Source organism: Toxorhynchites rutilus, chromosome 2, assembly GCF_029784135.1.
Source record: "Toxorhynchites rutilus septentrionalis strain SRP chromosome 2, ASM2978413v1, whole genome shotgun sequence".
In the NCBI taxonomy this organism is placed as follows: Eukaryota; Metazoa; Arthropoda; class Insecta; order Diptera; family Culicidae; genus Toxorhynchites; species Toxorhynchites rutilus.
The window spans coordinates 307,983,399-308,011,352 of NC_073745.1; the positions used below are offsets into that span (position 1 = coordinate 307,983,399).

Genomic DNA, 27,954 nt, shown 5'->3' on the forward strand with positions numbered 1-27,954 from the left:
TAAAAAGATGCCTAACTCTTGCGAACGATGGCGACCTGATGTCGATGGAGTCTCTGCAACACTGGCTCGAACGGCATCAATATTCTCGTCGAAACGTCTTGGTCGTTGTCTGGACAGATGACTGGCATTACCAACACTACCAGGCGATATAAATTTGGCATATAATCGACGTATAGTGTTGTCTCCAGGCGATGTTTTAACTTTATTTTTATTTTTCCACGCACGTTTAGTTAACACAATTGAGAAGTTATTTTGAATGTACAGCTGAACAATTTCAGCGCGTTGTTTAGATGTGTATTGTTCCATGGTTAAAATTGTACTGAAATGACGCTTCCAACGCGGTATGAAATTTGTTAATCTGACATCTCTGTCAAAAGTTATGGGGTTGCCAGATGCTTTCACTTTAAATGGCCCACCCTGTAATTAGAGATGACCATTTTCATTGACACCCTAGGGGGCACTTTGCGTTTTATCACCTTTCTCTAGTTTTAATGAGATATGATTGAATGTGGTCACCGAAATCGTTTAACATTTTATAATTAACCAGATTCCCAGCTACCTATCAATACCATATTTCCGAGACTCATTACCATTCTTTATCCAGGATAACTTATTTGAAAAGGTACCAATGTCAAGCCTACGAGCTTTTTTTCATTCATTATCATCGTTTCATCAACATAGCTACTATTTAAAACAAACATCAGAATCAATTAGTTGCTGGTTCCCTTCGAAGTTTGTCTCAGGACAGCTGATAGCACACATGTTCGCGTTCAGGAAAATTTCGGATCCAATAAATAATCTCTAACTTGCGCTTGGAAGCCAAACATTCCTTTTTTTTCTTTATATACTTTGCATATCCTGAAAGCGTTCAGCAAAATTTCCACATTATATTTTTTTTCCTAAAATAGAAGATATACTATTCAAGAAATGTGAAGATTTCTAACAAACATTGGAACAATTTCTTAACCCCTTCCCGTATTATTTAATTCACACATCAAGTGATCTCACTACTCTGCTGAGCGTTCTAGCGCCCTTTGTTATGCAAGTACACCACGAATGAGACTCGATGCTGTACGGGAAAGGGTTAACGAGTATACGGGTATGTATGAAAAACAACCTTAAAAAGTCAAAGGCAAATATCGATAAATTTTCTTTTGGTTCAATTTTTATCTTGTAAAAACATGCAATTCTGAGATGAAGAATTACGGTCCAAAACTTTGAATGCAGATCACTTCAATACTGTTATAAATCGGATATAATACAAACATAAGCTAAAAACTTATGCGTTCAACCTGCATGAATAAATGCTTTCATCTTTTGGGGGGCTTCTCCTGAAATCACAGTGTCCTATTGTTGAAATTGTACTAAACATGCATAGTAGTGTAATCATTTGTTCGATCGTTCGTTCATTCGTTTCTTGCGTTGCACAAATTCATGGAAAAAATTTAAAATTCCTTTTCGGTAAAGCATGTGAGAGTTCTACTAACCTATTTACGTAATAAGGCAAACACATAATTGCACTTGATTGGATTGAAATTTTGTCTTAACCACTAAATTGTGCAGATTCGTTTCGCGACTTCTAAAATATACGTTATAAACGAAATTCTGTGACAGAATAACATTTCGCGATCCAATACAAGCTATATCCATCTCGAGTCCACTAGATGGTCGTCATAGTAGCATTAAAAATCCAATAAAAAAAACTCACGTGACCTTTTCTATGATTGATCTTTTAACCGCGATTGGTTGCGGTTCATCTCGGAATCGGCCCGAATTCGATTGAATGCATCGGTCTTTACGAAGTCGACCGTTGTGTAGGGTGTTCGGGCAATCACTGGCGGAGCCAGACTGTTGCCACCTCCTGCAGTGGCGGATGGACCGGTGTGATTGGTTGCAGTATTACTAGCCAGTGCAGTTGACGAGTGGGTACCACTTCCGGTATGATGATTAAGGGCATGGGATTTCTGCGGACTGTTCGAATGGTCCAAGTCTAGGTACTGTAGACGATCATCATTTTTGCCGGGAGTTCTTGGCATAATTCCGGAAAAGTGCTGGAATAAGGAAAATAGTGATTTGGTAAAATTCAGTTTCAAGACGAACAAGTTACTTAATTTTGATTTTTATCTATTCAAAAGTTAGAAAATTGTTGACGCGTTCCTCTGCTCCAATGCAGTGAACTAATAATGAATGTCTGCTTGTGCTCTGGTAGTTAAGTTATGAGTATCGTGAAGCTCCCTTATGCCAGCCAGTGCATAATTCCACCCACTTGACATAAAATACTGTTTTTCATACTAGCTACCTTATTTCTTCTGATAAATTATTTTTCTGTATACTTGCACAGCTATATTTATTTGAAAAATTGGCAACCAAGCTTAACTGTATAAATTTCAGCCAATTTGGGTTGACGGCGGAATGGTGTCGACATCTGGATACGATATTAGTTTGTATGAGGTCAACTATTCTCTATCAGATTAGTCGGCCCTAAGGCATTGCTAAGACCCTAAGGCAATTGCTAAAATTTGAATGAAATTTTTTTCTTTGCGTTATTTGCCTTCTATAAGTACGCTGTTCTGACCCCAATTTAAACTATTTTCTATCAATTTTCAGATATTCTCACCAAAACTTGCCATTATAATACAAAATTATCTTTAAACACAATTTGTGTATGATATTTTTTCACTACTTGCAAGCAAAAGTGATTTTAGTTTACCTAGAGTACTAATTTGGTTTGGTAAAAATAATTTTCATTCATAATTTTTATTTTAAAAGCACGTTCATTTCTTTTGCAAACCCATATTGTCATGCCTGCTCCCCCATTTCGTAATACGAAGCTCAATGCCGTCAACGCGCATATCGTTCGTCGACTTGTCATTCGCCATTTTTGTTGTTTTCCTTAAAACAACAAGAACAAACGCCGGTCAGAAACGCATGCATTAGGTCGAAAATAGCAGACGCTGTGGAATGGCGAGAACCGGATTTCTTTTCGAAAGGCGGTCAAATTGCACGGAATTCCGTATTCAACACGGCGCAAAAAGCTCTTGGGAAAGTTGTCCAGACCACGTTCTAGAAAAGCAACCGTCCTCGATGCCACAGAAGGAGGAATAGTTGAATGGCATTTAGCCAGAGCAAAAGCTGGATTTCCCGTGAACACAAAGAGATTACTGTTAAGCGTGAAAAAATCAGCTCGTTCCGATTCATTTAAAAACGGGATTTTGGCTCGTAAATGGATCAATCGGTTCATATAGCCCTTGGGCCGATCTGGCTGTGAGTGCAGTTTGTGTCTCCAATGCGGAGGCGAGAGAGGTTTCGACGATGTTTTGGGATGGAATTATATGGGCTGAACCATTCCGAGTTCCAAGGTTCCCTCATATCCTCATATCCAACGGTTCAATGAACAGTATCCATGGAAGGAACAAAAACCGCCTCTATCTCTCTAACGTCTGTTTGTCGGCTCCTTCATTACTTGGAACCCAGCAAAAGAAAACATTGCTCCCTAGCAGGGTTCGGCAAATTCATATTGAACTGAGAATAGTCAGGGGACTATGAAGAAATCCGCCTTTACATACAAATGGAAACGAGTTTTTGCTTCTTCTAACAGTTTCTCCGTCAGTATGACTCAACAGTCATTCGGACGTTTAGTTGCTATCTCCCTCTACGACTCGACTTTCTCATTGCATTTTTCCTCGTCAAATGGGCTTCATTGCATATTGAAGTGACTCCCCTCAGACTGAATTCGTTTCCCTCTCTCATGTATCAAGTATGCATATATCGATGTTTGAGTTCACGGTGGGTAAGCATTGAGTAGTGGTGGTGGTGAAGTCAGGTTGAATGAAGAGGCAAAATTGTATTCATTCGTTACGTCAATTAGAATAACCATTTGCCTGAATAGTTCATCAGTCATCCTCGTTCTTAACGTTCGCCAATTCATTTCTAGTAAATTCAAGTCATGTTGACGGCGAATGCCGAAGTAATCCTGGTCGGAGCGAAGCGACTGACAGGAGAATCGATTTTCATTTTTCATCTTCAAAAATGTTGGACCCTGCCCCCTGGTGCGAAAATCTCGATAGAAAGAAACCAACTTTCGTGATACGACTGATTTTTAGTTTATCGATTTGTACCCCCGACATGTTCTCGAAAGACTCGGTCCTACGCTAGAAGATAAGTGGTTTAAGTGATAAATATATTACGAATTTGAGAATTCAGTAACAACATTTCGGGTTGCAAGCGCCAGCGTGATATAAGTAAAAGTTGTTAGTTAAACTATGTGACATTCTATTCTATTTAAAACCACATTTGGCTCTTTATAATCCATACCTGTGTGCCATGATCCTGTGTATTTCCATACACATTTTCGTTATTATTTTGTATGTTCAATAGAACTGGTCCACCTTTACGTCGCATGGAATTTGTGCCAATCTAAAAACAAACAATTACTCACATCTCAAATACTGAAGTGAAACATCCACACAACATACCTTAGGAGTTGTAGGCTTCCTTGTTCTATCCACGGTTGGTGGTGGCTTTGTCAGGGTACCTGGCGTTCCCACACTGGTTGGAGCAACAACCGAACTATTCACCTGTTTCACCCCGTGTGCAACACTTTCAACCGATTTGGTGATATCAACGGTAGATTTCGGCTTCAAATTTCGATTAATCGCTGGAGCGTCACCCTGATGGTAATAATAGTAACTCAAAAAACCCGGAATTATCTCCGCAGAAAATGGTTTTGCCTACCTGTTCGCTGAAATCAAACCGGAATACATTACCCTCGACCCTTTGCGGAGCCGCATTGCTGTAGCAATGCGGCCTTATGCGACCCAGCGTTCCGCACTGACTGCCCACCTCGCTGGACAGATTCGGTGTGCTTGATGCCACCAAGTCACACTGGCTGAGAGACGAGAGCAAATCAGCTTCCGATAGGTGCATGTTGCTACCACTATACTGACTCGGTTGATGGGACCTGGGAAGGTCGTAGAATTCCTCAACGCACTAAAAATAATTGTGAGTAAAATTGTGCTTCTTGTTCTTCTAGGTGTTCCATTAATTTACCGAACTTGCGTCCTTTGGTCCAATTGCAGGGGAAGCATTCTCAGTGTCTGACGATTGAATGTCCTTGTGTCTAACAAGGTCAGAGAAATAAGCATAAGTGATTTACACAAATATGACAAAATACCCACCTATCAATACTCTCCAAGATAAGGCTGGTTCTCTTCGGTGGCCTCGGGGGAGGAGCAGTTGCAACGCTTGCAACGCTTTCCTGTTCATCTTGCGCCACCTTCGCGAACCGCTGAACGTATGTCCACCCGATGGTATCGTTCTCAATTGAGCTATCCGATGGTCTGGTGTTTCGATCTTTCGTTCTAGGTGCCTCCGCAGCAGAAGAAGCCGTCCACTCGTCATCGGTGAAAACACTCTCCGAATCGGACGGACTAGATTTACCACTACGGGTTGCCTTCGAGCAGATTGAGCCACTGTTCGCCGATGTGATGACACCCGCTCCGCCCAAATTATTCCGCTTCGGTGAGTAGGGCTGCTCATTGCTAACCAAATTGAACCCGATGTTGGTGTGACTGCGTGGGGTATCATAGAACCGTGGATCCAACGAATTCAGGGGTGTGATTGGAGAGTGCAACATTGGACTACCGGAGAAGCACTCACTTATCGGTATGTACGGTCCAGAAGAGTTGCTCAGCGCGGGTGACGGTTGCTCGGGGCCACTTTCGAAGCCGACTGAACGTTCGCCCAGTTTCAAATTCTCGGGAATCTTCTTACCACTGTTGGCCGGAGTGGAAGTGTTGAACTTCTGGTCTGTGTTGAGCGATTGCGTTCTCGTGTGATTTACCAGGGATAAGTGTCCGGAGTTTGCCTTCTCCGGTGAGTTGGGTTTCCCACGGAGGGATTGTGAGCGCTCGATTGTTCCAAGATTGGAGTACGCTTCGGCATTGGTATTTCTGGAAGCAACGAAAAATGAAAACGATTTGAACGATTTTACAGTGTATGATTTTACCTCATCGTTTGGTTTTGATTCAACTTCGCTTCGCAAATTATCGTTTCCCTATTACTGTATTCCGTTCCTCGCAGGTTCATCACCTCCTCGTTCTGGTACGTTCCGTACGGATTGTAGCTGGACATCAACGACTGTCTCGGTTGGGGCTGCTGTTGCTGTACTGAAGGTTGTTGTTCTTGGGTGTCACCCACCATCGAAGTGTTCAGCATTGTAATCACCGTTGCATTGGACTCATCCTGTTGATCCATAATCGAACCGTGCCCAGTCGTATTCGACCCACCCTCCGCCATCGCAATTGCCCCGATATTATGGTACGGCCGATCGTCTACGGTTTGCGTTTCTTGCAGATTACACACCTGACAGATGCACTCCACCCAGCCGCGCATGTCTGCCTCGGTGTCCGCCGCCAGATAGTAGGTTCTCGTTGGAGTTTTCACATCGAACATGTGAGCGTATTTCTCCTTTTGCCGATCCAATCGCAAACCGGCATCTACTTGCTCGCACTGGTCCAAATCTATGATACCCTTCAGCTTTCGGCACTTGCGGTCGGTGTAATACTCGAGGAAATACTGTCCCGGTAGCTCGCCCTGCTTCAGTGTGAACCAGCGACGTCGCCATCGCTGCATAGCAATGCGGAGGGAGAGAGAGTAAGCAACAAAAACAGGAAGAGGAACGGTTTAATTATCTGTGGCATGACAATCAATATAAGGAAGGAGTGAAAAATAACAATAATATGCTCGGCTGAAGTGCCAGGGTACCGCTGATTGGAAACAGATAGCACGGGGCGATGAAACCACCACGAGCTGTAATTTAGATACTGAATGCCATTTATATATTTACTCTGGTGGGGGTGCGTACAGGTTTGCATAAATAATGAATCGGAGAGCTTGTTGCAACATGAGAACTAGCCGGACGATTGAATGAATAAATAATGAGTAGTATGATGGATTCGTTGACATAATTTGCCAGTAGCGATATGCGAATTTGGCGAAAGTGTAGGAACTGCTATGTATTGACAATTACTGATCAAATATGATATAGGCACAATTCGATCAGCATTAAAGCGTTTATCTCAGGTGAATTATTTTCTTTTATAATACACTAGCTGACCCGGCAAACTTCGTCCCGCCCAAAATTTATTTTTCGTTATCACATCCACGTTTTTTTACTAAGCGCACGATCATGGGTCCAATCGCAGAACTGTTCTTTGATTGATCTTCTAATCTACCCTTAAAATTATTTTTTATCATAAAAATTCAGTACTTCTACCAAAACTCGACATTATAATATCAGATTATTTTCAGACACAATTCTCGTGCAAGATTTTTCATCCACTTGCAACAAACATGTTTCTCCGTTACATAGAACAAATGTTTGATACAGAAAATATGATAGAATGAACACAACCCTAAATCGGACAATTCCTTTCTCGAGTTTTGCTCTTATCCACACATTCGATCATCCATTTTTATTTATATAGATAAAAGACGATATACGAATGCGTTTTATCACATTAAAATCCATTTCCACTTTCAAACGAAGATCAACTTCGTTACTGCAAACATCAAATGTTGTTAGTCCATTATATAATGTCAATATGTAATTGTAGAACACGTGCAAATTGATTTTCTCGAATTTTCATATTTTCCTTCCGAGTTTTCGGAAATTTTCAATTGTCATATTTGGTTGGAATATGTTTGGTTGAAATATGTGCATTATTTTTATTGAACCACCTCGCCTTCCCAGAGGAGGAAGGAGTGTCATACCATCATATAAACATTTCTCGTATCCAAAAACCCTTACATCCCAAATTTGGCTCCATTTGCTTGATTAGTTCTCGAGTTATGCAGAACTTTGTGTTCATTGGAATGGCAGCCCCATGCCCTTAGAGAGGGGGTAAGTGTGTCGAACTACCATAGAAACGTTTATCGATCCCTAAAACCTCTATATGCTAAGTTTTATTCCATTTGTTCGATTAGTTCTCAAATTGTTCAGCCCCCCGGCTATTTAGAGAGGGGAAAGGGCTGTCAAACCACCTTAAAAACATTTATTGCACCCTAAAACCTCCATATGCTAAATTTTGTTCCATTTGCTTGATTAGTTCTCGAGTTATGCAGAAATTTGCGTTTCATTCCTATGGTGTTTCTTCACATTCCGTTATGAAATTTGGGGAATGGGAAGATGTAGGAAAATCACTAGCAGGAAAAAAACTGTGACCAGAGTCGAAGAAGAGAAACTCGAACATGTCACTTACACCCCCTTCTGAGCCCCCCATATAATCTTATTCATAAAATAAAAACATTTGCTTGCAGACAATATTGCATTTTTTTTCGCAAACTAAAAAAACTAGCATCTCTGAAATTGAAAGGAACAGCCTGTATTTGTAAAGTGAGTATTATGATGTGTTTTTGAGTAGGAAAAATGAATTTTAAAGTGTAAATTATTAATTAAAATTAACTTTTCAGAACCGAATGAGTATCCTATGCGAATGTAAATCACTTTTATTCTGCAAGTGGTGAGAAAATACTCTACGAAAATTGTGTCTGAAATTAATTTTATATTATAATAATAAGCTTTAGTAGGAATATCGATAAATTTAGAGAAAAGAAATTAAGTTTGGGTTATGACTACGTGCTTCAAGTAATTAAATAATGCCAAGTAGAAATTTTCATTCAAATTATACCAATTTAAAATTGCCTTTGAGCCTTCTAATCTGATGATAAATACTTTGGATCCCAAACTCGAATGTCGCCACTAGTCATCGCGGATATTTTCGTTGTCCGGGTTGATAGCGATATTGATCGTGTAAGGTGGCAACATATTGATTGAGGTTAGATCGAAACGAAAAGCCTGGCTGTCACGATTTTGAAGACTCATATTGTCAATAATTTAATAAAATCCGTTTCAAATAATTTATGATATATCTAGTGCTTATTCAATTAAAGTTTTCAATTTTCTCCTAAAACTAGATTTGAAATTTGATTCTTTGATGCATAACCTCATGGAATGTGTGTAATAATTGAAATGTTTCAAAACGGTAGAACGGATCTTAACTATGAGACATTTAATTTCATTTTCGACGTGATATCTCTGGTTTAGGTCGTAAAGCCCTCGCATATTAAAATGCTGAATCGTCCACATATGAATTATTTTAGTGAACGAAAATGTAAATTTAGTTTCTTTTCAGATATCGAGCTTGTTCTTCAGTCTGGGAGGTCCAATATCTGATCATCAGTCATTTTTTTTTTTATTAATCCGTTTATTTTTACAGGCTCAGTTACATAGGTTTGAAGGAGCCACGCTCTTAAATATATTTTTACTATAAAATATTAACATGTTTCTTTAATTCTATGGTTAGTAAAATAGGAAACCGATTACTCGCGGTCGACTCGAGTTTAGAAGGGTGACACACTTTGATTGGGAAAAGGATGGGATGTAAGGATATTGTAGCAATGTTCACACTCATAGCGAATTCGTTTTTGTTCAGTTTCAACCCCAGTGCCGCACTAACTGCTGTCAAAACGTTTTTTTGACGTAGGACTACGTCTTTCATTTCTATACTGGGGTGTAAAATCAAAGTTTCGAAAACGAAAGCGTTACGCCGAAGACCGAGATTTTGAGTGTTAATAGCTCCTAAACAACTGAACGAAATGGTATGATAAACACTTCATTCGAAAGATAAAATGTCTACGCGTTCTATACTTGTTACTTTCTGATCCAAAAACTTGTTTCAATAGTCTTAAATTTGCTTTCAAAATAGGCTATTGAAATCACCAATCGGTATATAAGCGAGCGCCGCTCGGAAATCCACTCAGTTCTAATTGAACAGCGATTGGAGCATGTTGTCGCTGTTGTGGTGAAGCTCTTCATTTATCATGAAAGCGCGGATGAACGGTGTCACCAAGAGCCTGTTTGTGCACCTTAGGCCAGAAGGGAATCCATCAGGAGGAGAGTGATGCTACAAACGGTTCCCCGGGAAGATCTCGAAGCAGCCGCTACACACACACACATACACGCACGGAATTCTTTCCGTTTGGATCGAGAAAGATCCGGAAAATAATCTGCCAGTTCCTCTAGGAATTTAGAAATACATTCATGTGAAAGAGTTTATTTGAATGTTTTCTATCCATGTAACACTGTGACCAAATACATTAGGTTTTGTGATTTTTCAATCAATCGCAATCAACAGGATAGCTTCTGAAGATTATTCTTCCCCATCAGTAGGATATTTCCGTATCCAATATTGGATGCATAAAACCTCGTGCCTCCAACGTAACGCTCTCGTTTTCGAAGTTCTCCAAATATTCATTCATTCAGAATGAATTCAGATTCAACTTCATACAAATGATCTCTAAATCAACGATAGTCCTACGTCACCCTTGCGGTTATACCATAGATATAACCCACTTCCTGTTTTATTCACTCAATTTCGCACTCAGTGTCGCACTAGTTCGCCCCGAAAGCTGTTAGTTTCGCACTGAGATGTTTCACGGGTTGGCACTCGGGTTCACCAATACAACTATACTGAACTGTCAAGTTCCGAATATTGTTTTGAAAAATCTAAAAATAAAGACTATGAAAATGGAAAACCTGCTGCTTTTGCTTTTGTATTATTGGAATCGTAAACCAATTCGGATTCTGATTTTGAAGAGTAGAGTAGACGGTATTAAGCTACGTGTGCTTTCATTGGGAGGTGAAAATAATGATGGATATTCAGGTGGAATAAATTTCAAAATCAAAATTATGAATGAAAATTTACTTTAACGTATCGAATATTTATTTTATGTGATTAAATAAGAGTTTTTTTTTCCGATATCGCAGAATATTGAACGAAAACTGTGTCTAATGATGGTTTTATATTATAATAGTAATTATTTGTGGAACAAACAGGAAATGCATCGACAAATGGTTAAGTGAGTGTCAGAACTACATGTGTTATGTAATCAAACAATATTAAGTAAAAATTTTCATTCAAACTTTTATATGTTTACACTGCACTTAGCCCTTCTGATCTGATGGAGAACAATTTACCTCCCAAGCACTAATATCACCACCAGACGTCGACACTGTACATTTGCCGTCGTAAATATAAACAAATCAGACTATATAACGCACACCAACAAACCACCGCATTCGTGAAACTGAAAACGTTTTTTTATTACAGAGTCAGTTTGGCACTGACTCAGTTTTAAAAACGAATTCGCTATCACACTCACACTCACATTTACATTCACATTCTCATTCACACTCACACTTCACACTCAATTCTTAAAACTATCCTTACATCTAATATGTATTCACAATTTAACTTATTCTAATGTTAGTAGGAAGGGAACCGATAGCTCGCGAAGGACGAAAAGGAGGGGTAAAGGATGTAAGAACAATCACACTCGAAGATCGATAGCTTTAAGGAAAACATATATTTGGGACATATAATCAAGATCTAGCCGAGCCAACACATCTCTCACCGGCACATTGGGCTGCTTACCTCGAGCCCGAAGGGAGTTTTCTAAATTCGATCTGGCGACAAGATACAACTCGCACGACCAAACAACGTGTCCGATGTCGTGGTAACCATGGCCACAAACGCAGAGATTGCTGTCGGCAAGATTAAAACGAAAAAGCAGCGCGTCTAACGAACAGTGATTGGACATGAATCGGGAGAAGGTGCGAATAAAGTCCTGACTCAAGTCCAGACTTTTGAACCATGATTTGAGGCTAACCTTAGGGATAATTGAGTGGAGCCACCGGCCCAATTCATCTTCGTTCCATTTGCGTTGCCAGTTAGCGATTGTATTTTTACGAACTTAAGAGTAAAATTCATTGAAAGCGATTTGACGCTGATAAATATCGCCTTCAATCGCACCCACCTTTGCTAATGAGTCAGCCCTCTCATTACCCGGAATTGAGCAATGTGAAGGGACCCAGACAAAGGTAATGACATAACAGCGTCTGGATAAAGCACTCAAAATTTCTCGTATTCTCTCAAGGAAGTACGGCGAGTGCTTTTCCGGCCTCACTGAACGGATAGCTTCGACAGAGCTAAGACTATCCGTTACAATGTAATAGTGTTCAACAGGTCGTGAGGCGACGCTGTCCAGTGCCCAGTATATCGCTGCCAATTCAGCAATATATACTGAGCAAGGATACTGAAGACTGTGTGAGGTGCTAAAAAATACGTTGAACACTCCAAATCCTGTGGACTCATTCATAGAGGACCTATCAGTAAAGTACATATTATCACAATTGATACGCCCATACTTTGCATTGAAGATCGTAGGAACGATCTCCGATAGAAGATAATCTGGAATATCATGGATTTTCTCCTTCATGAACAGATCAAAATGCACAGAGGAATTGATGTAGTCAAGAAAACAAACACGGTTGGAAATATACGAAGAAGGATCAACCTGCATGGAGATGAATTCATGATACGAACTCATGAATCCGGAGTGAAAATTTAGCTCGATCAGCTGCTCAAAATTTCCGATCACCACTGGGTTCATAACCTTACACCGGATGAGGAATCGAAGAGATAATAAATTGAAGCGATCTTTTAGTGGGAGTACGCCTGCCAAAACCTCGAGACTCATGGTATGCGTTGAGGGCATACATCCCAACGCAATAAGGAGACAAAGATACTGAATTCGTTCGAGTTTAATGAGGTGTGTTTTGGCAGCTGATTGAAAACAGAAGCTGCCATACTCCATCACTGAGAGAATAGTTGTTCGATACAACATTATAAGATCTTCTGGATGGGCTCCCCACCATGTGCCGGTAATTGTACGGAGAAGGTTTATCCTTTGTTGGCATTTTTTACTCAGATACCTAATATGGGCCCCCCAAGTACATTTGGAGTCGAACCAGACCCCAAGATACTTGAATGACATAGCATGAGTGATCGGTTTACCCAAAAGTTGAAGCTTTGGTTTTGCTGGTCTATGCTTCCTAGAAAAGACGACCATCTCTGTTTACTCCGTGGAGAATTCGATCCCTAGCCCAATGGCCCAGGTTGAAAAGTTGTTCAAAGTATCTTGTAAGGGTTCTTGCAGGTCGGATTCATTTGATCCTACGACAGACACCACTCCATCATCTGCAAGTTGTCTTAGGCTGCAATTTTGTGTAAGGCAATTGTCAATGTCGCTTACATAGAAGTTGTACGAAAGGGGGCTTAAACATGAGCCCTGGGGGAGGCCCATGTAAGAGACCCGACATACTACCGAATCTCCGTGAGAAAAGTTTAAATGTTTCTCACAAAGCAAGTTATATAACATATTATTCAAAAGAGGCGGCAGACCCCGAGAGTGTAATTTGTCTGACAAAACCTCTATTGAAACAGAATCAAAGGCCCCCTTTATGTCCAAGAATACTGAAGCCATTTGTTTTTTTTCGGCGTAAGCCATTTGAATTTCTGAAGAAAGCAACTCAAGACAATCATTCGTCCCCTTGCCCCTACGGAACCCATATTGTGTATCTGAGAGTAGGCCATTCGTTTCAACCCATCGATCAAGGCGAAACAAGATCATTTTCTCCAACAATTTCCGTATACAAGACAGCATTGCTATTGGGCGGTACGAATTGAAGTCGGACGCGGGTTTTCCGGGTTTTTGAATAACTATAACTCGTACTTGTCTCCAATCATCTGGTACAACATTATGCTCCAGAAATCGATTGAATAAATTCAACAAGCGATGTTTCGCCACATCAGGGAGGTTTTTCAGCAAGTTGAACTTAATTCTATCCGTTCATGGAGCCGAATTGTTACGAGAAAGGAGAGCAAGAGAGAATTCTACCATCGAAAACTCGGAATCAAGATCGCACCTATCTTGTGGTATATCTCGAAATGACCATCCGTCACTAACCAAACAGATTTCCCCACGCAAAATTGTCTTTTGATCTCCCCCATCGGTCTTCTCCTTCGTTTTATCGCTTCATTTAAATTGATCTTGACTGTTTGCATCATGGGCGGTAATCCTCATCTCTTCTGGTAACGTTCATCGAAGAAAAATAAGACGAATACCGACCTCAAAGATACTGCCGCATCATGAATCCGCGTTTATTTGGATTGACCGGACAGGAAATTATCTACCGAACGTCGTTACAGCAAAAGATGCGCACCCCGGAAGGTGAAGATTAAGTCATCGGGAGCCGTAATTGAGGGTACAATGGCGTGTGAAGCACTACGAGCCGCACTCATTGTGGTGTTGATTGTCGACCTTGATAAACGGTGGATCGAGATTCCTCACGGAACAGAATGGCATTATCAAATTGGAGGAAAATGTAATTTAGCTCAAATTACAAGCTGCAAGTAAAGCCCAATATGATATGGCGAAGCGAAAGAGTGTGATTTGAGAACGAGATAACCACAATATGGCATGAAAATGTCAAATATCACCCAATGTCGACAGGTAGCAATACTTAGATGGTTCCAGGCAAGACATAAAAATCGGAGTTTGTTATGATGTTTCGTGAAACCATTTGCCAGATGTTGCGTCGAGACTTTTCTTCATTCGCATTTTTTTTTCTATAATTTTTTTCTTTTTAAACATCTGATTCATTCATATACAGACAGGACAGTGGAAACAGCGGAGACGAAGTTTTAGAATCATTCAACTGAACACCCGAGAACACATCCAATAATTTAATCATACGGAGCAAAAACATTGTGTCCATGATATCATTTCCAAAAATTTTCACTGAACGTGAGAATATGCAAAAACATATCGACAGAAAACCCATAAATGACTCACCGCTCGCCAGATTCGCTTCGTCGGAGGCGATTTGATCAGCCAGCCTTCGTGATAGGCCTCTTTATTCGCCGTCATCTGGCTTCTAGGCACCACTTATGGAGAATCCTCACAATGTTATATCTCGTTCTCGGCTGGTTTTGGGTTCTGATCCTTGCGCTTGTTTTTGCTGTAGCTTGTTGATCTTTCCTCCGAGTAAAATATTTGTACACAATTTCAATCCAGCTACTGTGCGTGTTTTGCTGCTGCTGCTACTTTTTCTTTCTGTTTGCGTAATTTGCATACAGTATCTTTCATCGTTTCATCGGCTCCGCCCCTCCAGATGGCTTATCCGAGATGATCTGCATTGTATCCAAACATCGGAATTGAGTTTGTCAACGGTAATATTAAATGCGTATGCCACAGATTTACGAAGAAAAAATGAACCATCACAAATAGGCTGTAAATAAGGCACTTATTGTGCTTCAATTCACTCCCTCACATAAAACGTATTCGAAGAACTTGTTTCACTCCCAAATTCCAACAATCACAATCCACCAATGAGAAACGATACTTCTTATCAGACACAATATCCGAGCCTACTAACGGTTCACAGTATACAAACGGGTGCGCACATACACACACGCACGGACACTAAAGGCTAAACACCGGAAGCCAGTTTCGTTCCTACAATAATGACACAGAAAAACACTTGATTTTCAGCTGCTGCAATCTGCGTAAGACGGCGAACAACTCCAAATGAACGCGAAGATGGCGATGAGTTTTGTGTGTGCTGCTTTGCCTCTCTTCCTCCAGGGCGATGGAACGATTAGGAGATTCTGATGAATGTGATGCAAAAATGCTAGAGCTTTTGGGATGTGAAGCAGAATGCAGGGGCGGAGGGGAGTGTATTGTCACAGGCATTGACGGATCGGCGCAGTGTTGCTATCGGTTTAATTCAAGTTATGTACGTTTTCTTTGAGGAGAATGTGATCCCGAATAAAAAATGATTGATGAAAGTTTGAACTGTAGAGAAAGTACAAAAAGTTAAACAAGTTCATATGTTCTACGACGTGTCAAAAATTCCATTTCCACTAGTCCACTGAATTTGCGAAAAATCGAATTACCCAAGCTTAGAAACTACGTAGAAAGGGAGGTGGTCATCAACAGAGGTGATATCACCGACCTCTCTATTGAAATTATACCATGGACAGACATACAACTGTACTAGCGCTGTACGTGTACAGCGTTGTACAGGTACCACGATAGCATGACACACATACTTTGGTTGTACATTGTACCGCATGTCAGACTGACAATCAGAAGTTTGAATTTATTGCATTGTATTTTCACCAATATTTCAATGAAAAAGGTTTTTATTTAGCGTCTAAACTATCGAACACAACAAATATGTTTCAATCTGAGTTATTAACTCAAGAGAAAGTCAATGAAAAGAATGTATACCAAATGTTTTGATTCGTTTTGTTCATGCTACCCACCACTAACCGTCTATGGCGCTGCGCACAGTACAACTGTAGCCATGTACAGCGGAAAAATAGGTCGGTACAGGTACAGCGATTGTACCGAGTTGCTTGCATGGTTCTAGCGCTGTACATGGTGACAGACATACAATTTTCGAAGTACAACGCAAGTACAGCTGTATGTCTGTCATAAGTATAACCATAAGCATTAACTATTAGCTCTATTGTAGCACTAATTCAGCATCTCTAATGCCAACATAACATGGATATTTTAGGCCAAAAATATGCTTCCAAGCCGGCCAACAGAACCCGCTCATACATGATCTTTTCTAGCAGGTACCTGAACGGTTGTTTTAATATGACTACTTTCAACTCATTCATCTATATCGACAGTATATCAAAGGCACAACAGAGAAACACACATGTTGCAGAAGTACCCCGGTTGGAATATCATAAGGTAATTTTCATATAACAATTATTTCTCATTCCAAACAGTGTGTCGTAGATCTAAATAAAGAAGAATACTGTTATAACCTCAATAACAACTTGCAACAATCTGCAATAAATATGTGTGGATGGGCCCATGGAATGTATATATATTTATTTTTTTTGCTTTCTGTCGATTGATTTCAAAGGCTTTTTCCTAGAAAAAAACGGAAAATAACATCTTGACGTTTTTATGGAATCATATTTAAGCATGAATAATGCTTATTCAAACCTGCCATCACAAGTGATGTTTTCAGATAGCCATAAGTTATCTGTAGTAATACTTATTTAAAGCTGTAACTTAAGCATTAAAAGAGCCGTATATTTAGCCTTTTTAGTATTATATCCACCCTATATTGGTTTATAGCGCTTGATAAGCATTTATTCAGTATTCTATATATGGATACAGTGCTGATTTAAGACCATTTCTAAGTGCTTACTGGTTACCTGGGTATCCTGGCTCTATCCACGATGCCAGAATATAGCAAAACTTCGACATTCGTGAAATGCTTTCCGAAAACAACAGCGATGCCGTTATGCTATATCCCATAGCGCCTTGGCTGATGACGCCATTCAAAAACCTGTCATTTGCTGAACAGTGGTGCTACAACATCTTGCATACAAGGAAAAGGCAAATAATCGAACAGGTGTTCGAACAAGCTAAACAACGATTTCCCAATTTACAGTCAAAATTCCGCAGTTCAATAGCGGAGCGTATCCAGCAGGCCTATATACCGACTGAAGAAATGTACGGAGAGTAACCATGGTCGATCAAAAATGCAGTTCAGCTTCCGGAAAACCCCGTATTGACGCCATCCGGACGATGATCAGAAAAGCTGAGAAGTCGTCTAAACGAAAGCGGAGGTGTGACCGACACTACGCAGGAGTAACGACGACGTGAGAAATGCATTTGATAGCGCTAACTGGGATGCCATCGCCGAGTTCCTGCACCATGTGAAGGTTCCTGGGTACCTGTGCAGAATCCTATTGAGCTATTTCCAGAACCACATTCTAGTCTACGAGACGAGTAGAGAGCAGATACCGATGAAGATAGGGGCTCTATCCTGGGCCCTACGCTGTGGAATCAGTGTTGCCACACGTACAGATTTATCTGGAAAGGTACAGATTTTTTCGTTATATTTGGTACAGATTCTGTACGGTACAGAGTACAGATTTTCGTCAAAAAGTACAGATTGGTGCAGATTTTTTCCGCGTGTGAAAGTAAGAAATTCGAACAAAGCAACATTCAGGTACATGACGACTTTTACGCCGCAGTATCGTTTGGAGCGATTTTTTTTTAATTTTAATTCATGATCTAGATTAAAAAAAAACTATGTATAAGCATTACAAAACACACGAAGGACTTGCAAATGTAAATGTAGTATTTGTAGTGAATAAATGAGTATTTTTTCATGCTGAATTTGTACAACGAATATTTTCGATGGTACAGATTTTTGGTCCAGATTTATGGACGAAAAAGTACGGATAAGAAAGATTTTTAACCCCTCTGGTACAGATTCAAATGTGGCAACAATATGTGGAATGTAATGTACAACGGTGTGCTGTCATTGAAGCTTTCCAAAGGCGTGGAGATCGTGAGCTTCGCTCTCACAGTGTCAGGCGAGATCCTCAAAAAGGTGAAGATGCTTGCAACCGAGTCCATCGTCACAGTAGGGAATTGGATGCAAGCAGCGAAACTGCAGATTGCTCATAATAAAACTGAAGGGAGCAATTGTAAAGCCGTGCAGCGGGTGGAAATCACAGTCGAAGAACAAGTGATAACTTCGAAGCGTATGCTGAAGTACTTGGGTGTTATGATCGACGACCGGCAGAATTCAACGCCACGTCGGCTACGCCTGCGAAAAGTCCGAGAAGTCCAACAACGCGACAGCGAGGATAATGCCGAACAACGCTGGACCCTGCAGTAGCGGAAGGCGTCTTCTAGCTACTGTATCCTCATCAATACCCCGGTACGAAGTGCCATCCTGATCTGTGGCTCTCGATGTTTCGGCTCATGGCGATGCGAGTTGCGAGCGCGTACAGGATGATCTCGTTGGAAGCAGTATGCGCTATCGCCGACATGTTCACCCTAGCGGAAGATGGCGAATGCTATATACGAAAAGAAACCAGTGTTATCCGGAAAACAGCGAGAGCAGAGTCATTATTAAAGCGGCAGCAGGAATGGTACACGGCGGAGAACGGTAGGTGAACATATGGGCTTATACCGATACTATCAACCTGGTTAAACAGGAAGCACGGAGAGATGAACTTCTACTTGACGCAGTTCCTGTCCGGACAAGGCTAGGTTGACCATTGAACGGGACGGTGCCGTTTTTTCGACCTTTTTTGATCCTACCGTCATTTTATTAATATATACCGTATTTAGAATATAAAATATTTATTCTTTTGGCATTATTTTCAACAGTCTTTTTTCGAATGAAATTCTGATTAGAATCTGATTCGGATTTTGCAGAGAATAAGTTTGTTGTGTGTTCATGTAAAACAGTTGAATAGTTTTTGTAATTTTGTCGGTGATTATTATACTAAATTGCTTGACGATTATAACACCCGGTTTCTTTGTCTAGAATTTCTATCTAGATAGCTCTTACTTGTTTTGACGCATTACCTCCATATTTACATCCACAATGAAAATGTGTTGTTGTACTATGCGATTTATTTGAAAACTCGTGTTCAAATTATGATTGCTTTTTACCAGAAATCGGCATCCAAGCATTGATTGGCCTTGTTGAGACAATGTTGCTGAAGTTGCTGTTAGTTCTGATTATATTATTATAATTCTTCAACATAAAAGGTTTGACTGTTTGACTAAGAAGGTGCAAATTGTTCTTGAAAGTCAAATTTATTTAACTTAAATACAGGAGCCTTTTCTGGTTGGTTTTATTCAGCTATATGCTTAATAATGCCTGAACTAGATGTCATCAAATCCTCTATACAAGCCGTGTTTAAGCAAATTAGGAGAAATTATTAAGCTATAGCCAATATTGTTCGTTAAATGCAATTTAAAGTCAATTAGAAAATATTAGCTCTACTTAGCAGTCAATACTATTGTTCGGCCATTATAAAACTGATTAATTTTATTACAGCTCACGATCGGTAGGGCTGAGTGTAAATAGTCGAATAGAAGAAATATTTCAGGCTTAAATTGCATCTGTTCAGATTTTTCATGTTTTGTCGAACAAATAAAACATCCTCACAACTTTTCACTGGCGTATTATCCAGCTAAATAATGGTTGAACAAAAGCTTCAATTTGGTCGGATACGATTGAATACTATTTTGGATTACAATTATATACAGTAGAAAATATATTTTTTTTTATATTTGAAGTATGACTTATTTGAAGAAGTATTATTTCAACGTTAAGGTGAAAGTTTATTGACTACATTTGGTGGAGAGGAGTGAAAATCGTGGTTTTTGAAGATTATCAGTGAAGGCTCATCAGGAACTATTTGAAATAATGTTGCAGTGAAACTAAAAACATTGTGGATTTGATTGTCAAGAACGAATTATAGAGCGGTTATAGTGCTTTAATTTTTAGGAACGAATGAAACGACCTCTGAAAGTACAAAATTTAGAGTCTTTTACTTCTGAAATGTTATTTAATTCCACTAACTTGGATGTTTTAGAATTGTATCCAGTATCAGCTTTTTTCACCTTCCAAATGGAAGCGACAGGATCGTTCTAAATAGCGTACCTTTTCAATTACAGCCAGTTTGTGGTCGGAATTCGATAATATAGTGAAAAAAAATTAAGACTATATACAATCGAATCCGTGTCCCGTTTTTATTCTTGAACTATTTGATCAGCCTACCCATAGCTGTTTCTGGTAATATTTACACCGGTTCGGGCACGCAAGGTCGTCACTCTGTCCGGAGTGTGGAGATGTGGTGAAAACACCAGAACACGTCGTATTCGTATATATGTCCCAGATTAACCGCAAGGCGTGAGAGACTATCTGCCCTTCATGCTGGGAACATCGTGGAGGATATTTGTCGTGACGAGGGCATTGGAACGCGGTAAAAAGTTCAATCGTACACATCATGTCCGATCTACAGCGGAGGTCGAGGTCCGACCAGCGTGCTGATAACGCCTGACTAGCTGTGACGGAAAGTGCGTTATGATGGAGGACACTACCTAATCGGGGCTCCGTTGGGAAGAGAAACCCCGCTAGGGTGGCTGTGACGGCGCGAAATGTTGGGGGCCACTCCCAATCGGTACACTTCTCGACGGGTAATCGGAAGCTTGTGCAATGGATAAGCGTTGCGGAGAACAACTGAACGTGAATGAGATAAAGAGAAAAAAATGGTAGAAACAACGCAAGTCAGCGTTGGCGAAAGGTGAAGAGCACAACCGCCCCCCTTAAGTTATCGCCTAGATATTGTCTCGTGGGGACCGAGGCAACGACTAGAGGCTTGGTTCTAGTCAGTGAGAACCCCACACGACGTCTGGGTTAACCCTTTCCAGATAGGGCTGGTAGAGCTTAACTAACCTCTTATATAAAAAAAGTTATAGGAGGTTGTCTCCACGATAGGACCGCATTTTTGACGTAGAACTACGCTGTTATTTTATAAAAGTCGTTTGTTTTTACCTTCGGATATTATTCTATAGTGCTGTGAAATTATAGAAACAACTGCTTAGTAGAATAATCTCTGAAATGTTTTTTTCATTGTAGAATCAGTTGACGATAATTCATTGATGATTCATTCTTGCCCTAGCAGAACAATACACTAGCTGATCATACGTCGCAATTAATGTCATGTCAATGCATTGAAAATTTACGTTGAACGCTATTCCGGTGGCCTTTTTCGCAATTGACATAGACTCGGCTACAGTCGATTATATACATGTTGCACCAGCACCATTATTCCACATCTCATAACTACATCAATATATTTTTGGCACCGCGAGTAAATAACAACAATGACAACACATGCAAGTATCAAATATCATGCTACATGTTATTTAGTATTGCCTCAGTGGAATTACACCTCTAGGCATCGTTCGTACAACGTAAACCAAGCGCCAAACAAGCGTTCGCCATAGCACGCATACAGAGCCATATATTGGTGGCTTGAAACTACTGAGAATATAAAAATGATGAGAAATTTTGCGTTATTCTAAAAAGAAACGATTCTGTTTATATTACTGGCCTCGGAAAAAGTTGCGTTACTTTCTCATGCTCGAGATAAGCGCAGCTGCCACCCTAAGTGGAGGAAGTTTTGCTACTGGCAAGCGAAACCTAATCACATACAAAATTCCAGAACGACATTTACTTTCTTGGTGTCTAAACATGCTAAATAAACTCTTTTTGTTAATATCAATAACCTCGAAAACAGTAGCATTGCTTTATTATGATCAAAATTAGCGCAATCCTAGTTGAAGGCAGTTTTGCGACTGGAACACGAACCCAAATAATTTATAACATTCCAGTACGACAGTCAAGATGCTTGGTATTCCCCAAATGATTTTTTGGCGCACAACCTTGATGCCTACTTCGCCATAAAGTCAGTTTAATGCATTCATGCAATGTCAAAGGCACCAACGAAGCCCTTAAGATGACGAAAAACAATGTTAACTGCTTGGAAAAATGCTGAATTATGCCACACAGCTTGTACTCTGCTGTAACACCCATCGATGCGAATTCGCTGATGAGTTTATCAAGAGCGACCGCCTTCACCACCAGCGGGGGGAGCTTGATTTTGGTTGCTGCCTGGGTAAGCGCTCGAGCGCTTTTCACTGCACCAACATCGCGTACTTCACTAGATGACGCTTGCCTCGAAATTTGATAGCCCCTGGCAATGCGTTCGCTTTTTTCAGTGCTCGAGCCAGCCTTCCTCTTTTTCTTGCTCATCACACACTACGAGAAGCGTCCAATTTATGACGCGGAAACAAAAACACACGATACGAATAACGCCAAAAACGAACTGAAAAAACCACACGACGATATCCAAGTTGGATTACCACTGGTGGGGTCCAAAGTGAACTGGATTGCTCAACAGTCCGATGCCGAATGAAAGTTTGCCTTTTTTTTGCATTAAATTCAGATTTATTCATACAATTTTTGGTTTACAATCATTCTTACTGTGTAACTTGGAACCGCCGCTGGAAATCACCCAATGCGCCCGCAACACGAATACACGTCTCACCTCTTTGGCTGTTTGACTCTGTCTGACGGGAGCTGCGGTTGTGATAGTTGATCGAGCTCGAGGCGGCATATAATGTAGGGTGATATATGAGACGGCACGTCTTGCCTCACACACTTACATATTAAGTGATTCCGCAGAGTTGCATTTCATACTTCGGGTTGAATTATAATTTTTATATTAAAAGTTTATTTTCCTAACGGTTGTTATTTCAGCTTGAACAAACATGTGTTCTATTTAATTTCGATTTATACTGCCTACAATATGTCTAATCTAACTATATATACATATTTACAAATATTTACAAAATTGAAAGAAAAAACAAAAAATGAACATATGTAATCTATGAATAAATATTTCTAATCGTTTGCCATTCTGAAACTAGGGATCTGGCGCGATTGCGTGCTTCAAAGTCTTCGATTCTTCGTGCTATTTGGTCAAAACCTGCCAACCGATGGACCTCGGAAGTTGAAGTGTGCCTTGGAAGATTCAGAACCATTTTCAAAAATTTGTTTTGAACTATTTGTAGTTTTTTAATATGCATTTTAGCACATTCCATCCAAACAGGAGAGCCGTACTCTAACATAGGAGACACAATCTGTTTAAACACCGCAAGCTTGTTCGAGATAGATGTTTTCGCTCTTCGAGCAATAATCGGATAGAGTCTTTTTAACATTATAATTCCTTTTTTAACTCTGTCGTCCAGATGCGACCGGAACAGCAATTTGCTATCAAGGATGACTCCAAGATATCGTACGTCGGATGACCATTCGATTTCATTATCTAAAACCTTAACCTTCATCATTGGTTTCAATCTGTTGGTATTCCGATGCGGAAATACAATGACTTGAGTCTTTGCAGCATTTATACGGATTTTCCAGATTCTAAGATACTCAGTGTAGCTATCAAGTCCGCTTTGAAGTTTGGAAACAAGGGTACGGATTACTCGCCCATTGTAGCTTATTGCCGAGTAGTCTGCGAATAACGACAATGTTCCACCATTTGGCAAAGGTGGAATATCCGAAGTGTATAGGTTATACAATATAGGGCCCAATATACTCCCTTGGGGAACACCAGCGATTATGTTATAGCGTACCGAGAGCGCACCGGTAATGTTGACCTGCGATGTTCTTCCTTGGAGATAGTTCTCGATTGCCTTCACCAAATAGGTTGGGAAATTGAATCTTCGAAGTTTGAATATCAGACCGCTATGCCAGACGTTATCAAAGGCTTTCTCTATGTCCATCATAGCCATGACTGTCGTCTTTGATAGGTTCTTAGATCGCTTGACTAAGTTAGTAACCCTCTGCAACTGGTGGACTGTGGAATGTCCTCGTCGAAAGCCGAATTGTTCGTCGAGAAGGATGTTGTTCTCCTCAGTGTGTTTGAGTAGTCTGGTGTAGATAACTTTCTCTAACAATTTGCTAATTGACGAGAGAAGGCTAATCGGGCAATAGCTTGACGGATTTGTGGGATCTTTACCCGGCTTGAGGATTGGCACTACCTTCGACAGCTTCCAAGCAGAAGGGAAATATCCAAGTTCTAGGCAACGATTAAAAAGGTTAACTAGGAGATTATTTGCTTTTATACCGAGTTTCTTCAGCACGATGTTAAAATGGCCATCGAAACCAGGAGCCTTCATATTGCGGGTGCTTTTAATAATTTGTTCAATTTCAATTGTAGTAAATTTTTCTCCCTCGGGAAACTCGGATGTCACAGTAGCAAGTTGAAAGATACACTGCTCGATCGTCGCTTCCATCGGACTATCAATAGCCTGTCCTAGTTCATGCGCAGCCTTAAACTGAATCGAAATTGCGTTTGCTTTTTCAGCGGATGTTAGAAACACGTTATTATTTACCGTAAGTGGAGGAACTGGTTTCGGTTTACTTTTCAAAACTTTAGTCAATCGCCAGAAGGGCCTAGAGTAGTAAGGTAGATTCTTAAGCTCATTTTCAAACTGTCTATTCTTCAGTTTTTCTATCCTTGTTGCAATAACCTTGTTCAATTTTCGATAAATAATTTTCCTATTCAGATTTCTCGTTCTTTGAAATTGACGTCTGACACAGTTTCTGAGAGATATTATACGTTTTTCTTCGTCCAAACTTGTAAATTTACTTGTAACATGCGTTGTTGGAATAAATCTGCCTTCTGCTTCATTGATGTTATGGGAGAATGTTTGCAGTACATTGTCGATATCTTCCACCGTTTCTAATGGAGTGTTCTCGTCTACTCGTTCTTCCACGTACTGCTGAAACCGAGGCCAGTTAGCACGATGATAGTTGTTTACGATATTGTTGGTGTTGGTTTGCGGCTTGATCTAAATCCAAAACCACTGGAAGGTGGTCGGAGGAAAGATCTGTTATCGCACAGGGCTTAGTACATCTGTCAGCAATGTTGGAGAGGAAAATGTCAAGCGTTGAACCGGCCCCTGTCGGGGAGTAGAATGTTGGAGTATCCGAATTAAGAATCACGTAGTGTCCTGCCTGGAGATCATCGGCAAGCACTGTTCCATTCTTGTTGTTCCTGTTGTTCCCCCAGGTTGAGTGACGAGCATTGATATCACCGGCTATTACAAATTTACCACTACGTCGAGTCAGCTTCTGAATTTCATTTTTAAACCTTGTTGAGCTTCCATCAGAATTCTTGCATTGAATTGGGTAATAAACGGCTATCATGGTGATTGGACCATCTGCATTCATCAGTTCAATGCCGACAGCTTCAATGATAGTCAGACCAAAATCGGGCATCGTCCTGAACTTGAGCCCTTTACGGATGACTATGGCTACTCCACCTTTAGCAGCCTCAACTCAATCGAGTCTGAAAACGAAGTGATAAGGTAGACTGAAGTTCACGTTTGGTTTGAGGTGTGTTTCTGTGAGAAAGGCGACGTCTATTCGATTGTTTTGAAGAAATTCGGTGATTTCCACCTTTTTGGCCGCCAAAGAGCGGGCATTTCAATTAAGGATGTGAAGGATGAATGTTAAGCTGCATGAAGTAATGCATCATCTGCATCATCATTTTTGACGTAGGACTACGTCTAACCGGAAGATATAGGGGGTGAAATGAAAATCTAGGCACTGAACAAGTAGGAAAAAATGCAAGATTTGGAACGCTTATAACTCGAGCATTTCTCAATAGATCGCAAAGGTTTTTGCATCAATTGATAGGAAATATATCTACGCATCTATCATAACGAATAACATTTCATTTTTCTTGAGATAAATAATTGAATAATTGTGAAATATCAAGCATTGTCAAAATGCACTATGTGCCCATTTTTGATTGGTCCATTTTGTGCTCCTCAAATCGTACCGACCAAAACGGGCAACCAGAGCAGCAGCGAAATAGAATAAAGCACGATTGGAAAGGAAAAAGAAAACAATGAACGAAACATTGGTCGCAGTCTCACACATGCGTAATTCTCGAGCCTGCCAGTCAGCTTAAAAATCCCCGCTCCGCTGCCGTAACGATCATTCTCATTCAAACCGTACACCACATCGGTTCGCATCACAACAAATCAACAAACCAACCCAAGCAGTCATGTCTGGACATGGTAAAGGAGGAAAAGTGAAGGAAAAGGCAAAATCCCGCTCGAACCGTGTTGATCTGGAGTTCCCCGCAAGGGTAGCTAGGCCGCGTTAGTACCAGTGCTCCAGTCCACCTAGCCGGCGTTATATAGTTTCGGCCGCCGAAGTGATCGAGTTAGCTGGTAAAGCTGCTCGCGACGATAAGAAAACCCGCATTCGGAACAGAACACATTCGGTTCGGTGGACATCAAGACAACAGGCAGTTGCAGCGAGTGGCGAGTGGCAAACGCAATCGCAAAACGGCATCAGGTAGCAGAGTTTGTCCTTTATACACACTGCTTTGGTGGCAAATCCAGAACAAGGCGGCATCGAGGGCGTTCGAAATGGTTTTTTTCAAAACCACAAGTACTAAGTTTTCTAAATTGGAACCATTCCATAAAACAAGGCGCTTTTCAGGGCCATTAAACCTTCCAAAAAAGAGTTTAGGAAATACAGTTCAATGCTTTCTAAAACAATATCCAAAATAATAATAAAACACAAATTGATTTTTTCATAATTTGTTTGCCAGGATATGATGAGTATGTGAATTTGGCAGTTGTTCTGAACTTATTGATTTTCACCAATTCTTAAATTGCTTCTAGATTGAAAGTACAGTAATTTACACTTATCTCGACATTTAGCTAATTGGACGGACCAGTAATGCGACATATTTAGTTGGACATTTTTGTAAACATAGAGTTCGGGGTCCAAATTATGACCCCACATTGAAGGTCGACACTGTACCACTGTCATCGCAAATGTTCAATTACAGGTTAAAATTACCTCCAATCCGATACTGAGTGGTGGTAATGCGACGTGCCATTGAATGTAATTTACTGTAAAATATGTCACAAGCTGGATGGGAAGAAATTTTCCAACTGTGAAAGCTGTGGCGAGTGGCAAATGCGATCGCTAAACAGCAAGGTTTAGCCGAACAAGATGGGGATATCGAGTGATAACAAAACAATAAACTATTTAGATTGAAGATAATTTTGTGATCCTGAAAAGGACCCTTTTTAGCCTTCATGTGAATCCAACGAGCGAACAAATCGTAATGAATGTATTTTTTTGCCATCGCTCCCTTTTAACGCTCATTCGTTCGTCTCGTTGGACTCGCCCCTCTGGCTGAGTCTGCTGATTTGTCTCTATCCTGTGAGTGTGTACCACTAGAGTATAAAACACGCGGACCCCAAAAAAATATCTTATTTTCTTTCAAACCGTAAACCCGTGTGGTTGTACGGCATCGGCATCGTGGACGTAACAAAGGAGGACAAGTTAAGGGAAAGGCAAAGTCTCACTCGAACCGTGCAAGTCTCCAGTTCCCTGTTGGTCGCATTCACTGATTGCTCCGCAAGTGTAACTAGGCCGAACGGATTGGTGCCGGAGCACCAGTATACCTAACAGCGATTATAGAGTTTCGGCCGTCGGAGAGCTCGAGTTGGCTTGCAAAGCTGCTCACGACAATCAGAAAACCCGCATCAAGAACAGAGCAGCTTCGGTTCGGCGCTCATCAAGGCAACAATTAG

General features: G+C 40.5%; 1 protein-coding gene across 1 annotated transcript; it reads right to left on the reverse strand.

Moving 5' to 3' along the window:
* Positions 1-817: 817 nt before the first annotated feature.
* LOC129768987 (protein daughter of sevenless) lies at positions 818-15,614 on the reverse strand. The gene is made up of 8 exons (XM_055770956.1): positions 14,758-15,614; positions 6,008-6,627; positions 5,178-5,951; positions 5,050-5,119; positions 4,735-4,989; positions 4,476-4,670; positions 4,315-4,416; positions 818-2,051 (listed from the first exon to the last, which is right to left on the reverse strand). Exons 1-8 carry the CDS (start codon positions 14,830-14,832, stop codon positions 1,719-1,721), a joined length of 2,424 nt encoding a protein of 807 aa, XP_055626931.1. The 5' UTR covers positions 14,833-15,614; the 3' UTR covers positions 818-1,718.
* Between the last annotated feature and the right edge of the window lie 12,340 nt (positions 15,615-27,954).